Source organism: Capsicum annuum, chromosome 12 (genome assembly GCF_002878395.1).
Source record: "Capsicum annuum cultivar UCD-10X-F1 chromosome 12, UCD10Xv1.1, whole genome shotgun sequence".
Taxonomy (NCBI): domain Eukaryota; kingdom Viridiplantae; phylum Streptophyta; class Magnoliopsida; order Solanales; family Solanaceae; genus Capsicum; species Capsicum annuum.
The window spans coordinates 6429033-6446738 of NC_061122.1; the positions used below are offsets into that span (position 1 = coordinate 6429033).

At 35.6% G+C, this 17706-nt stretch overlaps 1 protein-coding gene across 9 annotated transcripts; it reads right to left on the reverse strand.

The window, feature by feature from the left end:
• Positions 1-385: 385 nt before the first annotated feature.
• LOC107851369 (pentatricopeptide repeat-containing protein At1g28690, mitochondrial) lies at positions 386-8880 on the reverse strand. Of its 9 annotated transcripts, none has more exons than XM_047400648.1 (7): positions 6659-8872; positions 6287-6470; positions 5198-5389; positions 5056-5114; positions 2260-2445; positions 1920-2175; positions 386-848 (listed from the first exon to the last, which is right to left on the reverse strand). In XM_047400648.1, the coding sequence occupies exon 1, from the start codon at positions 8240-8242 to the stop codon at positions 6665-6667; it is 1578 nt and encodes a 525-aa protein (XP_047256604.1). In that variant the 5' UTR covers positions 8243-8872; the 3' UTR covers positions 386-848; positions 1920-2175; positions 2260-2445; positions 5056-5114; positions 5198-5389; positions 6287-6470; positions 6659-6664. The 9 variants fall into 9 exon arrangements, with proteins under 9 accessions (XP_047256604.1, XP_047256606.1, XP_047256605.1 ...); XM_047400650.1 differs by having other exon boundaries at positions 2260-2982; XM_047400649.1 differs by having other exon boundaries at positions 2260-3368.
• Between the last annotated feature and the right edge of the window lie 8826 nt (positions 8881-17706).

Sequence of the window (17706 nt, forward strand, 5' to 3'; positions counted from 1 at the left end):
CAACATTTACGATTATATATATAATTTTTCGATGAATGAGATTGCAGATGAACCCTTCCGCCCCTGGCTAGTCCTACTTAACCATTTATAATCTGCTTATTCTTCACCTACTAAGACAATTTTAAATGGAACCTTCACAACAACAACATATTTGTATTAATTTTTAGACTGAACAATCAAAAAGCACACCTAAAGTATCTCGATTTTCCGAGTTTCATACCTGATATATTAGCATCGTTCAGTTCAGAGGGTCCAAGTAGGAAACTCAGACACACCTGATAGTTCATATATGAAACTCGAAAAACCTGGATACTTTACGTGCGTTTTTCGACTCTTTTCGCTCACATAAAAAAAAAAGTAACTTATGGTTTCAGAAAACCAAGTCTTAGCACAACAGTTTCCCTGTATAAATGTCTCTAAATTTTTAGTTACATTTCATTTTCAGAAACCATAAAGGGTCTACAGAAGAGGAAGCTAATTAAGTGCTTTAATGACTAAACTGACAATAGATACCACCATTGACCTATCCACCTACAACACACAAACACTTATGGTTAAAAGTTGAAATCCCCATTCTCATATGGCCACTTTCCTTGGACCATTTGAACTCCATCTCATCACTCAAAAACTGAACTTGTCTGGTTTTGTTCCTAGAAGATATTCTTTGGTTGTTGTTGGAATCACAAACATTCCAATCTTGATATATCTACCTTCAGTTTTCACTCTCTTTCTTATCCGTCTGTTTGAGCCGTAAATGACCGGTTTAGATATTCAAGACCAAGAATTTACCGTGTTCTGTACCCCGCTGAATCTTGGCTCCGCCACTGGTCGCTTGCACTTGCACTGTTCTAAAAACACATAAGATTTTGTAAATGCTACTAACTAACCAGTTCTCTGTGATTACTCGCATGGTTCTAAGCAAATAAGCGTTCTCAATGAGATCGACTATTATTTTCCCTAATTACATGCACAGGCAGATCCAAGATTTTACGTCAATGTCAATTACATCCATAACTCCTTTAGTAGCTAAGGATACAAAACTTAACCAATTCATGTATTTTAGAGAAGTGTTCAACAATATATGTGATGTTTAGGCCAAAGGCCACTGCCACATGATCGCTAAGCACAGGTCCAAAACGTATGAGCTTTCCTAAAAAGGCCAACAGTTAAGTCTGCTTACAGCGTTATAATCACTCACCTGTCTATAAACGTACCAGCTCATTTAGGATACCAGTGATCACAACCCCCATAGTCCTTACTGCTTGTTATCTTTACGTTGTTTGGATAAGAGAAAAGCTTATATAGCTACAAGATAATCTTACAACTAGTTTATGGATTTCATGAGCTTCAAGGGACTTGATGGAAAATAGTAAAGACATTAGTAGGTTGGTGATGCAAATGTATTCAAGTATAGAAGACTTAACCAAAAGACATCAATCTTTGTTATAATTTGGCTAAAAGTTGACAAAACAAAACATAACAATTAATCTGTCAACTTTGATGGACCCAATTAGTCTTAATATTAACTTACTCTAAAGGGACTAGAAAAGACTTTTGCTCATTCTCACTCCAGACATAAGGTATCCGAAAAAGAACGAACTTAGATTGATGTAGACTCGTGGTCTATACACAAAAAAGAAGAATGAAGAGCCAATTCCTGTATATTCATCAATTCAATGACAACTTGCAAATTTTATAAGGTGCTAATTGAATAACCCTCTCTCCTAGGCATAAATGAGAATGGTCCTACTCCTATCAACAATAAATAGGGGCTTTAAAAGGTACTTTACATATACCGATTGCTTTCTGGGGTTGGATATAGTAGTCCTTATTATGGACTATAATAAGGAGAAAAGGGACCAGCACATATTCATATTTTTCAAGGCTGAGGTTAACATCATAGGTGTGGGGATGGTTACCTTAATGAGAAATTTTCTCCGTGAAACAGATGGCGTCATGACTAGTTAACTGGGATTGAAGATGAAAGCTCCATTGCTAGAGAAGATATGCGAGGCCCGGTGACCGGTGGGGCTGTCGAATAGAGATTGATGTATTTTCTTGATAGGACTTCCCAGCTACCTCATTTATATAATTGTTCCATGTATATCAGAACTTGTGAAGAGGATCAATCCATGCAAGATACTTGTAGCTCGGATGTTAAGTGATATTGACTACCTGCATCAAGTTCTCGAAAGTTTAAAATCAGACTTCTAACTACCAAAAACACGAGCGGAAAATGAAAAGAAAAATCTCAGTCACCATGTAGCTGCCACTTGCATGTGCTTTGTTAGATTTGCGGCTGAGAATGGCGTTACAAAATGGATTCAACACCCTTTTTTTTATTTGTGGCTGGAGCGTTCGGGTCAAAATGTCTCAGTTTCTCTCTAACAATAGTAACCGCAATAGGTCTTTTACCCGATTCTTTGATAACGTTTCACACTGACACTGTAAACAAATTACAACCCCAATAACATACTAGGAGAAAGCAAAAAAAAAATGATCAGTTTGTTAATGGTGCCATCCACCAACAAAAGTTTCCTTGTCTCTAACACAATTTTAGCACAAACTTTGAAAGGCCAAAATACTGTAACTGAATTTAACAGCAGCGGCGAAACAAATCAATGTTGAGAAAATAAATAGAGGTTCAGTCAAATTAAATAGAACAGAGAATTTATATTCATACACTTTAATCTCTAGGAATCAATATGTAGCTAAAGCAAAACATAAAAATCGAAGTCTCATGTGTAGTAAAAAGAGAAAAGCAACCTTAACTCGGCATATCCTTTACACAGTATCAAAAGCCAGTTTTATTAAACATGAGCAGAAGTGCTCGGGATCAAAACTCACACGTCCACCCAAGATGGTTCCCACCAGCAGTTGTTGGAGAATCAGCATTTTAATATCGGCTTTATAAGTAATAAGATTACCAAAGGGATTGTCCTTGTCAAGGAGCGGTTATGGTGAATGGTCCCTGTCCTTTCTCTGTCAATCAAGGTAAAGGAAAGCAATTTCATCATAAGAACAGAATAAACAAAAGATAAAGGCATGGATGACCACTTAAGATTGTCCTTTCTCCAGAGGAAAGCACACTGATCCTCTTGACTAATTCTTTTTTCTTTTCGGTACGTGCAAGATGGCTTTTTGCCGGTGTCCCACCATTCCTCAACGTGGCTAGTGGGAGCTGACTATACTCTACGAGCGAACTGCTCCTAGTATAACATTCAGTCATAAAACTATTACGGGACCAATATCAACTTAATCAAACAATTCATGCTTAAATGCAACAGTAAAAGCTTCATCCGCACAATAGCTTTGGACTTCGATGTAGATTGATACATGAGCACCCTTCAATCTCACATTATTTCTACCTATAAAGAAGAAATTTGAGATTCAGACACTTGCCACTTAGCACCTTTATACTCTTATTAGTCATGATTGTTGTTTTCCTGATATTTAATGGTCAAATAAAAAACTGTAAGTAAAACCAAACACACAGTTTGAACTGAGTGTCGGGCCAACATTTGCATCAGTGCCTCCCATTCTTGAGGGTGGCTTGGGGAGAGTGAAAATTCTAGTGGACAACAGCTCCAGTTACAATGTTCACTGTAAGATCACACAGGACTACATAACAACTTAATCAAGCAATTCCAGTGTAAAAATGCAATTGCACCCACATAATAGCAGTGGAATCCGATATTCTTAGATGTGTTAACAACTGACATATCTACTTGTGTATAAAGCAGAACTTGAGAGTTGAGACCATATCTTCACCACCTAACACCTTTATATCACGCTAACGTATCTTGATATTTAATAGTATTTCTTTTTTTAATCAAAAGTAAACAGCTCTTGAAAGGTCAAGCGAATCTCTTGAAAAAGCTCAAAGAATGAATTCATCAAGTATTAGCCAAGGAAAAAGGCTGAATTTTTTTATTTTTTTTTTGAAATATCACAAACTTAGTGTCACAATTACTAATTCCCTCCTTTCAACGGCCACTTAGAAGGGATATCACTATAAATTTGTAATATAAAATGTACAAAGAGAATGAAAAAGTATTTTTTAACTCGTGGAACGGTGGAAGTGTATATCTATTTAGTCTTTAATTTAATGGCCCAGATTATAAGGTTGACCAGAAAAGAAGCTTGAATAACCACTGAATGAGTTGATGTACCAATGCTCTTCGTATCAATTTAATCCCATGGACCTCCAAATCTTATCCCAACAGAGTGAACAGACCAAGATGGAACCAAAGATGATGAAAAAGTTTACAAACAAACAAATTTACACCCCCCCCCCCCCTCCCCCCACCTTGCAGTCCCTTGCTGATGAATTCAATAGTAAGTGCAATTAAATAGAGCAATTTGGCAAGAAAATCTAAAAAAATTGCACGACCCTCAAGCGCTCGAACATTCCGTAATGGGACTACATGGAAGTCCAAAAAACTGTACATTCAAGCAGCAGGAAGCTGTAGGATCGGATTACAGATTACCTTTTTCCGATGAATAGGGGCTACCTAAACACTACCTATATTGACTTGTAAAAGCTGCCTTTATTGACTTCTAAAAGTCTTAAGACAGAATGATTGATACCAAAAGCAAATTTGAGAACAAGAGAAGACATCTTTCTAAGTCAATTGCGCATGTTCAATTAGCTTAAGCTACTTCAAAACAAAGATGCAGCATATTCAAAATATCCCCCAACAAAGCTTAATAACAGGAGCTGGGAAGGAAGGAGTAATGGGTCAAAGAATCAGGAATAAATCTCTTTAAATTGGTGAAACTTCTTTAGCCCTAAAACAGCTTTAGCGTCTCATTGACTTGTTTATTGAGAAAGCTAATTAAAACTTGAGTCCCCATTTTAAATCTTCAGTACTACTTCCTCCAGTACTTCCATTAGTGCATAGCCTTGAGGCCTGTCGAACAGGAGACCCAGACCCACTTCGTGGGAATATACTGGGTATGTTGTTGTTGCACAAAAACAGGAGAAGAAATAAACTGCAGAAAGAACCACAGGGACAATAATTTTGTACGAAATCCACGAGCAGAAATAAGTACCTTTAAGGCCAGACACCAGTATTTTATTGACAGCACCATTGGACTACCCTTTGTGAATCCTATTCATGCATAAGAACAATGGTTAGTCAACAACACGCAGCTAAAAATAGAACTTGTAACTAGCTCAAGATGAATATCATACGTGGGAGGAAATGTAGACTATTAATTATATCCAGCAAGTATTACTATGCAGAATTCTTCTGATGGTACCAATATTCATGAAGCAGGAGACCTTAAACGTGCAACTCCTGTTGAGCTTCATCATCATGACAACTTCACAATCATGAGACAGCAATTCCAACTTCCAAGCATAGCACATTTAGTTCCACAAATCCTGAACAGAAGCATTATATTAAGTCCTTGCCAATGCCTGGACCAGATTAAAGAATTTTTTAAAAGATCAGAGGGTTACATATAGGGATGATAAACTTCCATAACCAATGAAAGGCATATGCAAAACCAAATTTAACATGCCTAATATCCATATAATGTATAATATTATAAGGCCTACTTTTCACCAGATTATCCCCCAAAAAGTACGTAAAGTTATTTTCTCCAAGAAGTCAAGTTCCCCAAAAAAGATTTAAGTTTATCACATCAATTGATAGATCGTCTTATGCATTCGCTTGATTCTCGATAGGCAGGCCAAGAACAACATACTTAAGCCCCCTTTGTTCTAGATTATGCTTCAACTGATAGTGTCTGCTTGTTAGGCCTTAGTCGACAATGAATTAGGCAGAATATGGTGACAGAATTGAGTTCCTTACAATGCGAAGAACTACATGCTTTGAATGTTATGGAGCCACAGTACTGTACAAAAATGTTAACCTGCTATTGATTGTAAAGCCCAAGAGAACGGAAAAAACTTGAACAAATGAAAACACAATCAACTTGGTCAGGCACTCCAACGTTTGAGTATCTGCCTTTGTTTTGGCATGATTGACTGATTGAGTTTCCAGTAGTCTCACTATTGCCCAGTTTAATCTAACCACTTCTCCCACATGGCAATACTGGATGTCCAACCTAAATATTAGCTCAAATACAACTATTTTTTTCAATAAGTAAACAACTTTATTAATGAGTGGGGAAAACCCCGTATAGAAGTTTAATAAAACGTAGAGAACCTACACAAAAATATGATTCTCTACAAAGGATATCAATCATCCATATACACAGGGATCTTGTGGCTGTACCAAAAGGAAAATAGAAACAGATATCAATTTCTACCCACTTTAAATGCTCTCTTAGCTCATCCGTTGTCCAATATCTCATCCTTAGCTGCCAACCATGCAAAGAAACACACCTTCTTGGTGCCTTGAGGATCCTGATCGATAAATGCGGGAAAGTGGACTCCTCTCTCACTAGCAAACGCTGCTAGTATGCTTGACTATGAACAAACTATTTCTCTTCACCCCCTGACATGAGTGTGGATAGCAGAAAACTTGAATTTAAAGTATAGAACAATAAAGGGATTGAATCCTTGAAGGAAATCAAAACAAACTCAAGTATATGAGAAAGCCAAACCATGCAGCTGAAGAGGTATATTTTCCATTTGTAAAATTCTTGCTCACAAAAAAAATGAGCGGAAACTTGCTAGTATTACCTTTGGTTATGTCTGTTGTCCCGCAAAGAAAGCTTTCAAACTGCCATCAGTGCCAACCCAACTGAAGCCTGTGCCTTTTGATATTCCTCTAATCTTCATAATCTCCCTAAGTTCACTCACGCCATCCCATCTACCAGCATCTGCAAGAGCATTAGATAGTGCAACATATGCCCCCGGACGACTACTGCTATTTAGCTTGAAAAGCTCATTGGCAGCTAAATTAGCCAATTCGACGTCTCCGTGAAGTCTACAAGAACTGAGTAAAGCTGCCCAAACATCAGAATCTGGCCTTTCAGTCATATTAATCACAAACTCTAATGCCTGATTTAAGCTCCCTGAGCGACCAAAGATATCAACCATGCAAGCGTAATGCTCCATCCTTGGCTTCATAGAGTAATCTCTCTCCATGCTTTCAAAAATCTCTCTTCCTTTAGCAACTAATCCGGAATGCGCACAAGCAGAAAGAGCACTTAGAAATGTAACATAATTTGGAACAATGAGATGATCTACTTGCATAATACTAAATAGTTCAAGTGCCTCATTGGGATACCCGTTCTTTCCGTATCCATCAATCATCGAAGTCCATGAGAATACATTCTTCTCAGGCATGTGGTTAAAGACTCTTCTTGCATCCTCAACCAATCCACACTTTGAATACATGTCAATTAAAGCACTTCCAATTTTTACATGCTCAATTAACTCAGTCTTCATCATCTGTCCTTGAACTTGTTGACCAATTTCGAACGCTGCTAGAGCAGAACAAGCCCCAATAATACTTGCAAAAGTAGAAATATTTGGCCTAAAACCGAAACGTTGCATGTCAATATAAACCTCAATCGCCTTCTTACCATTTTCAACACGTTTACTATACCCTTCAATCATCGCGTTAAACACCACAACATCTTTCTCCATTGTTTTACTAAACACGTCTTCAGCCTCCTCAATATTCCCCTGATCCATATACCCCGATATCAACGACGTCGCACAAACTACATTCCTTTCCAACATCAAATCAAACACTCTCCTTGCACAATCCACTCTCCCACTCTTCACATACGAGTCAACTAACGCCGTATAAAGCACATCATCACCCTCAACTACGCATTTAAACACTCGTGCATGAACCTGTTTTCCAATATAGCTATTCGTCGAGCCACTACTACACCCCTTCAAGATCATGGATAACGTAAACTCATCCGGCCTTTCCCCCAAAGAACACAACTTTCTAACCATATCAAAGCATTCTAAAACAACCCCATTTTTCACATAGCCCGAAATCATGTAATTATAAGCAGAAAGAGTTGGTTTAGGCATTTCATCAAACACTTGGCGGGCGTAAAAAAGACAAGAACTTTTTAAATAAAGTATTAACAATTTGATACGTATATTGGTATTCGGTTTGTACCCGGTTTTCAAAATGTATGAATGTATCTTTTGGCCATGAATTGGAGTGTCCGAATTGATATAGTTTTGTAAAGATAACGACATTGAAGACAATTTTGGTGGCCATAAAGGGGAAGAAGTTTGTGTTTCTTGTAAAGGAGGGAAAGATTTGAATTTGGGTATTTTGGTGGCATTTATCATTGTTGTGTTAGCTGCTATGATGTTCGTTACTCGAGCCGAGGTCTTTCAGAAATATCTGTGTACATTCTACTCTTCTAAAATCTAGCTTTTAGGACTAAACTAGGCTGTTGTTGTTGTCTTAGAGCTCGAGACTGTTTTGTTATGTTAGCTGATTTGATGTTGTTACTTGAGCCGAGGGTTTTTTGAAAATAGTCTTTCTATGTATACCTTTTCGAGATAGTGATAAGGTGTATATATACTCTGTCCTCTCCCGACTGTTTTTGGGACTATACTAGGCTGTTGTTGTCTGAAAGCTCAAGATCAGTGGCGGCCACAGCCAACGAAGGGTGGTCAGATGAATATGGTTATATACATGTTGTTGCACACTCTTGACAAGCCAGAGAAGCATAATCCAGTGGTCAAGAGTGTGCATTTCCGCATCAACAACGAACCTTGACAGGTGCAGCAGTGCTTTATTTTTTTTGTTTTTTAAACAGTTCTTTGCCCAAGGAAAAAATATATGCTCAAGATTGTATTGTTATGTTAGTTGCTTTGAAGTTTGTTACTCGAGGCGAGGGAATTTTTGGAAATAGTTTTTCTATATCTTCTCGAGGTAGTGATAAAGTTTGCGTACACTTTACCTTCTTCAGGCCTTGCTTATGGGACTATACTAGCTTTGAGTTGTTGTTGTTGTTTGAAAGCTCAAGATTGTATTGTTATGTTAGCGGCTTTGATGTTCCTTACTTGAGCTGAGGGTCTTTCGAAACAACTTTTGTATCTTTATTCGAGGTAATGGTAAGGTCTCTGTAGGATTATAGTGGGCTATTGTTTTTGTTGTCCGAAAGCGCAAGACTGTTTTGTTTTGTGAGCTGCTTTGATTTTTGTTACTCGAGCTGAGGATTTTTCAGAAACAGTCTCTCTATTTCTACCTTCTCGAAGTTCCCGAGATCCCACTTTTCGGACTATACTGGGTTGTGGTTATTGCTATGTTAGTTGCTTTGATGTTTGTTACTCGAGTCAAGGGTTTTTTGGAAATAATCTCTTTATTTGTACTTTCTCGAGGTAGTAGTAAGGACGGCGTACACTCGCAATATTCTCTTGAGACCCGATTTTCGGACTGTACTAGGCTGTTGTTGTTGTTGTCTGAAAGCTCAAGATTGTTTGTTGCTTAAGGAGAAAGAGGCACTAAACTTTAGAACTATTCTGCAGTTGGCATAATTCACAAGTACTCCCTCCAACTTCGAAATTCGAATGCACGTATAGACACCTCAACTTATCGTCATTGTATTAGTTGAAAACTTTGATTCTTAAAATGATTTCATCTCTAAATTTTATGTGTTACATCACCTTCATATATTTAAGAGACATAAGAACTACTTTGTGTGTTTATAGGACACAACAAGGTTTCCTCACCTTTCTAATAAAAAAATTACAGTGCAGCTCGAAATTGAAGTGCTTAATCGTTTGTTGGAATTAAATTGAGGTGTTTGTCTGTGTGCACTCTCAAATTTAAATTATGTATTAATTGATTAAAATCTAATTTGAGTGATTATTTATGTATTATGCCTTTCATTTCTATTTATTTCTTACCAAGCTTAATTTGTGAAAATAGTCTTATAATTTAAATAGAAAAACTTAATTTGTGAAAATAGTCTTATAATTTAAATAGAAAAAGAAATAAAGCACTGCTACACTTGCCAAGGTTTGAAACCGAGTTGTTGATGCGAAAATGCACACTCTTGACTATGCTTCTCTAGCTTGTCAAGAGTGTGCAACAACATGTATATAACCATAAATATCTATCTTTAACCTATATACTCAAAAAAAATTCCGACGAAGGGTGTTCATCTGATCACCCTTCGTTGGCTGTGGCTCCGCCACTGACCGTACCCTTGACCGCTCACTACAATATATATAGAGAGAGATAGATAGTCCGTGGCTAACACATGATAATTTGATTTTTGATAATATATTGTTCATTTATTGTTAGATAAAATTAGCGATGAATTTTAATACTTTAGCTTATAAAATTTATCATGAAAGTAATTTAATTGAATTATTCTTTATTTTTTCCTCAAATTATTTTGCTTCTCTTCAGGTTTTTATATCATGATTTACTGGAGAATGAGTAGATTCAAGAAAAGAATTAGTATAACAACAATAATAATATGTTTGAGTGAAATTTCACAAGTATATATGGTCTAATGAGAGTGATGTGTACGCAGATTTACCCTTATTTTATGAAGGTGGAGAGGTTATTTCCGATAAACCAATAAAGTTATATCACAACATGCATGAAAAGAAAATAAAGTAGAAGGATAATAAAGAGAAGAATAACAACAACAATAAATAATACGATAACCAAATTAACAAACGAGCAAAAAAGAAAGTAGTATTTTTCCTTTAATGTCCTAAGCAACACTTTTTATGGACCAAATTAATTTGACTAAAATCATGATGCTTATATTGAATCAGAAGAATTGGCTATTTATATATTTAATTATATACATCTCCAGCTAACTACATACAGTTGTAAATTGCTTCATTACAGCAATGAACTTGTCTTATTATAATATGAAGTGAAGTAACAAATATTTAGGTGAAATAATAAATGTGTGTGTATATAGCTGGACACTATTATCGATCGTTAATTTTTTTTTAAAAGTTTAACTAATATGATTTGTCAGCGTAAATAATTTTTCTGTTATATTTAAATAAATAATGTTTTTTTATTTTTCAAGATTTTAAGAAGGCATATATATCAGTATCCTTTGTATAACATGAAGTGATAGCATAAGAAAGGTCAAACCCATCGATAGCCCCTCAAATTTGTCCCTAAAATTTATTTAGGCTCCTAAACTAAGGCTTGTACCTATTAAACCCCTAAACCCCCCCAATTTGGTTCCAATTGAGCATTTTTTGCCCACATCTCATCAGCTTTCAGGCGCGTGTCTCCAAACGCCGCTGATGTGGAAAGTTATTCCACTTAAAACCCTCCACGTGTATAAACTAATTCTACATATACTTAATACATTTTAATTTTAAATGGAAAAAATCTCATTCCACGGAAGTTTTTCTCTCTCTCTCCCCGTTAACTCTCTCTGATCTCTCTTCATAATCCTAAATTAACCTTAAATTAACTAAATTTTCACTCAAATCGAAGGACAAATTTGGGGATTTTCCTCAGATCTTCCTGGTGTAAGTGTTCTTATGATTTGTATTTGTTAAATTTTAGCATATTATAGTTTTTAGGGTTTTCAAATCACTGTTAAGCCTATGATTTTGGGAATCTCCTTACTTAACATGCATTAAAGGTTATATCTTTTAGCTTATTGATGTGTACTCTGGGTATATTCCGTGGCCATTCCGTTGAGTAACTTTGAATTTTTACCCTTTGTCACACGTGACGTAATAAATGGAGATAATTTTCACAAAATTACACCATGGGGGATCCTTTTCTAATACGGGTGTCCCTACATATGTTGCAAGTTGTGTGCCAGAGGTAAGGTACATTGACAAGGATTACTTTTCCATACTAGAATTGTTATTTTATACTAAAGAATTAAGGTATGAAGCTGTTAGGGGGTTTTATTATCAAGATGCAGTAACTAATAAGTTCAAGTTCGTTAAAAGTGACAGACATCTCTATGAACTGATTAAAGATTTAAAACATAAGGACTCTATTGATTTTTATGTCTATCATGTTTTAGATGAACCAATTCTTGACCCTGATGGTCCCACTGATTTTTTACCTGCACCTGATATTATTGAGTGTGCAGACCTAGAAAGAGAAAGTGTTGGTGTTGGTGATAGTGCTAACATAGAGAGGGAATCTGTTGGAGTAGAGGAAGAGAGAAAGGCTGATGTAGAAGATGTTGGTGTACAAGGAGGTGATGAGGCTAATGTAGAAGATATCCATGTAGAAGATATTAGCCTAGAAGATTTTGGTGTAGAAGGAGGTGATGAGGCTGATGCAGAAGACATTAATGTAGAAGATGTTAATAGGCTAATAAGTGAGTTATCAGATTATTTGAGTAGTGATTCAGATCTTGGAGATATTCCTTCAGAAGATGGCTCAGATGTTGATGAGGAGTTGAGGGCTTTTAGACAAGAAAGAAGGGAAAAAAAGCCAACAACAAAGAAAGCAAGAAAAAAAGTTGTTGAAACTGAAGAAGTACCTGTGGGAGTTGCTGGTTGTGTAGATAGAGGCTTTGGGGATATTGGTAAAAGTAAGGCTACCAAATATTCTGAAAAGTTGGGTGGAGATGAGGAATATATTGATAGTTTTGATTGTTGGAGTGAAGATAGTGAAGAGATAGATGTAGATGTTGTTAGAGGAGTAGATCTACCTAGAAGAAGGAGAAGCAATAAAACTAGGTATGATGAAAATTGTGAGTTTTCTGCGTTTGAGCTTAGAATGATTTTTGCGGGTGCAAATCAGTTTAGAAAAGTTGTAGCAGATTATGCTGTAGAGTATAGAAGGCAGGTGAAGTTAAAACCTAATGAAAAATATAGAATAAGGGTGAAGTGCATTGCAACTGGTTGCTGTTTGCTTCTACTGATAGGGATTCAGGTGATTTTATTGTTAAGAACTATAACCCTATTTACAAATGTATACCTCTAAACAAGAACAAGATGTGTGATTCAAAGCTGGTTGCTAAAAAGTTCAAGGACAAAATAGCTTCTCATCCATACATTAGGATTTGGAAATTCAGGATTTAGTAAGAGAGACGTTGGGTCTTTATGTAGGTAAAACTATTTGTTATAAGAATAAACAGATTGTTATGAGGGAGAATATGGGAGATTGGAAGCTGAAATTTGCCAGATTATATAACTATGCAGATATGATCAAGACAATAAATCCTAGAAGTTCTTGTTGGATAAAAATTGACAAAGAGACTGAAACAAGAAAGAACCTCTTTGTTTATTTCTTTGTGTGCTTTTATGCCTTCAATCAAGGATGGTTAGATGGGTGTAGGAGAATTATTGATTTTGATGGATGCTTTCTCAAAGAAGCTTGTAAGGGTGAGTTGTTGGTTGGTGTGGGAAAAAATGGCAACAACTAAATGTATCCTATTGCATGGGCAGTTGTGGATACTAAAACAAAACATATCTGGGACTGGTTCATAAGGTATCTGATTGCAGATCTAAATCTGGGAACTGGTGAAGGCTTGACTGTAATGTCAGACCAACAAAAGGTACCACCACTTAATTATTTTTCTCATTACTTGACTTTATTTTTCAATAATATTCCTGTTTTAATAATACTTAATACTTATTACAGGGTCTTGTTCCTGTTTTGATGTATCTGCTACCAAATGCTGAGAGAAGAATGTGTGCTAGACATATTTAGAGCAATTGGCATGTGCACCGGAGAGGAAAAGAGAGAAGGAAACAGTTTTGGAGATGTGAAAAAGCAAGCTTTGAAGTAAAGTTTAGAGAGGAGATGTAAGCAATGTCAAGGCTAGGTAAGAAAGAAATAACTGAGGACATGCTGATTAATCCTCCTACTTCTTGGTGTAGGACATATTTCAAAACACATTCCAAATGTGATATTGTAGAAAATAAAATGTGTGAGACTTTCAATTTTTGAATCTTAGCTGCTAGACATAAGTCCATAATCACAATAGACATGTAGATATGATTAAATTTGCGGAAACATGAATTTCAGACATTGCACCTATGGCAAGGACTATTTTAGAAACTAACAAGGAATATTCAAATAGGTGTAGATTTCTATAGAATGGAGTTAATGGTTTTGAAATTGAGGATGAGGGTTACACATTTGTTGTTCACTTGGACAATAAGTATTGTGATTGTAGGTTATGGAAGTTAAGAGGTATTCCTTGTCCTCATGCCATTTATGCTTATTATTACTTGAATGTAGATCCTGATCAGCATGTAGAGCACTGGTATAAGAAAGAAGCCCTTTTTAAGTCTAATAGCCATTTCATTCAACCAATTACCAATATGAGAATGTGGCCGAAAATCAAAAACCCATCAATTGAACCTCCAAAACCAAGAAAGATGCCAGACAGATCTGGCAAGAACAGAATGAAGAAGAAGGATGAGCCAAAAAAGTGGGGCAAACTCTCAAAAAAAGATGTCAAGATTACTTGTTCAAGGTGCAAGTAAGTTGGCCATAACAAGACTATGTGTGCCAAAATGGTAAGTCTTAAATGAATTTCATAATAGTTTGTAAATTTAACATATTTCTTAGCTTTTCATATTTCTGTTTGTATGTTAGAATGGGATGGGGAGCAGTAATAGTAGTCAACCTAGCTGTCAGCCTGAAGCTTCATGGAATCCACCATCACCACAATCAAGTTCTATTTGTGGTGACACCATTGCAATGGCAAGACATACCTACACTCAAAGTCAGACAACAAGAGTAAGTTATATATGTTCTGCTGCCTTAATATTTTTGTCCTTCTTAATATTATTATTTTTTGTCCTGCTTAATATTATTATTGAAAAATGTTGAAAATATTGTGTTGCATTTATGCACAGTCAAGCTCCACCTTTCATACATATGCAACTACACAATTCAGTTAATCAGGATCTATTTGTGCTGATATAGCTGCTGTACCAAGAGCACCTCAAAGAAAGGTGTCAAGTGTGGCTGGTAGAGGTCAAGGTGCTACTGGTAGAGGTAAAGGTTGTTTTGGTAGGGATGATGGTTCTGGTAGTGGTCAATTTTGTGCTGGTAGAGGAGGTGAAAGAAGAATTGGTAGAGGTCAAGGTGCTGCTGGTAGAGGTCAAGGTGTTGCTGGTATAGGTAAAGGTTGTTCTGGTAGGGATGGTGGTTCTGGTAGTGGTCAATTTGGTGCTGATAGGGGAGGTGAAAGAGGAATTGGTAGAGGTCAAGGAGGGAGTGGTAGAGGATTGTCAAGAAAAATAGCCAATGCAAGAGGGACCCCATTTGAAAGTGGAATAAATGTTTCTTCCAGTCAAGTACCATCTTTGCCGACCAATAAGAGGTCATACAATGCTACCTCATTTGCTGCTGCTACTGGATACAAAAGGCCTGCAACTGATTTTGGTGTTTACTTTGATCCAGCAACTGGAACCCACGTGTACAATGTATTTATTTCTGTCTCATTATTTACCTATAATAATGTTTGCCCTAATGTTTTCATTCAAGTTTTCAATATTCACTGTCTTACAATTTTGTCTAATTTTACAGCCAGATACATCAAGTGAGAGGGTTCTTTACGGAGGTATAAATTTAAGGAGTGCTTCACCAACCAATATAGATATTGATTTTAAACCTAGTGGCCTAAAGTGGAATGAAAAAGATGCAGTCACCAGCACACAATTGCAATAAATGAAAGCAAATAAGAGAAAAAAAGTGAAAGCAGTCAAGTCTTTTTCATCAATTGGATCTTCAAAGAAGTAGTTCATTTAGAAATGATTTGCACTGTAATAAGGGATAATGTCTTTGAACAAATTGTGTTACTAGTTTTTGAATAGCTTTTTCTTAGGCAACAATTAATGATTTTGGTGTATGCTGCAGTAGAACTATTCTGCTCAATGTTGAGCTTTTTTTGAACACCTTTACATCATGTATGCAGTTTTTAGCTCAATCTTGAGCTGTGTTAATATGATATCCAGCTGCTTGCACTTGTAATATAGTTCATTTTTATCATAACCTTCAGTAGTTACAAATAGGCTGTATGGTAATACCTTACGTAGCTACACAAGTAGACACAAAGTAGCCAATTGACAATGAGATTGTCATACAAAAATATGACAATTCATTCAAACAACTACTACAAACAAACCAAACAACTACTACAAACTAGGCCAACTACAGACTGAACAAACAACTACTACAAACTACTACTACAAACTAACGAAACTACTACTACAAACTAACCATTACAATATCCAATTGCCTATTCAATAGGCAAACTTAACTACTACACCTTACACCATATTAAAGAACCACTTTACAGTTAGAATAATGAGAAGAAGTAGAATAAGTCTATTCAATTTGAGCTTAGAACGTTCCCTTTCAAATTTAACTTTTTTGAGTTTTTGCCTCAATGCAATCAACTTCCCTTCACTATCTTTCAATTTCTCACACAAAGTGTCCCTCTCTTATTCAACGTCTTTGAGCTTTTGCTTCAATCGATCACACGAATTTTCACCATCTTTGCACCTAATCATTAAGCTCGATTCTACCTCAAGATATTGATGCACAGATATTGAAGGTTTTGGATCAATCCATCTAAAGTACCCACATCCATCATTTTCCTAAAATGAAAAAACAATAGAATAATAAAAAAAAATATCAAAAATAATAATAATTAAAATCTATGAAAATTATACAAACCTTTGGAACTTTACATCCAAAAAATCTACGACCCGAATTTGAAGGAGTCCTTGAAGTTCTTAAAGGACAAAATTCGGAACAGTAACAAAAATCGGGAACATTAATATTGACGGAATTTTCCGACATTCTCATCGAAAATGAGAGAAAAAAATAATTTAAGAGAAATTAGGAGATATCTTTGATAGTGAGATGAGAGAAGTTGATGAGAACTCATCTATGGAGGAGAGAATGAAGAAAGAAGAAGAGTAAATTTATGTTAAAAAGAGGAAAATTGAAGGGAATGACAAAAGTAACGTTATTTAACGTTAACTTTTGCCACATGAACAATTTTTTTAATTTTCACGCGCCTCAGGCGGTTGCACAGCACGCGCAGTGCCATGTGGGCAATAAATACCTAATAGGGACAAAATTAGGGAATTTAGGGGTTTGATAGGTACAAATCTTAGTTTAGGAGCCTAAGTGATTTTTAGAGACAAGTTTGAGGGGCTATCAATGAATTTGGCCTATAATAAACTACTCATTAACATTTACACCCTTAACAATAAAGATAACGTAATTTCATTGATTGATTTTTGAGAATGGACATTCAGTAGGCTCACCTAAGTTTGATTTTCACTTTGACATTTTCTCAAATTTTTTAATTTTGACATTTTAGTAGCTGCCACCTCTGTTCGCTTTTACTTGTCACTAGTTTTTGAATTATATTTTTATTTTTACTTGTCATTTTTGACAAATCAAGAAAAAACTTCTTTTTCATATTTTATCCTTAGCAAAAAAAAAATTTTACTCCAAATTAATTTCAAGATACAGTATAAATATCATTTAATAGGATTAATATGATAATATAATTATGTTATTAATTATTTTTCTGAATAGGTGTGTCAAAGCAAATGACAACCAAAACTGAATGGAGGGAGTATAACTGTTTTTTTCTTCTTCTTTAATTTTTACATCTATATAATAAGTACGTAATTGTTATACTTATGTTATATGAAAAAAAAGAAATCAACATGTTTACATCAAAAACAGTATTTCCTATGCTATCTTCCCCCGTTTGATTTTAGTTGGACTTATTACTAAAAATACTTAATTTACTTTAGTTGTTAAATTTATGAAATTAAGAATTTGTCATATTCTCTTTAACGCT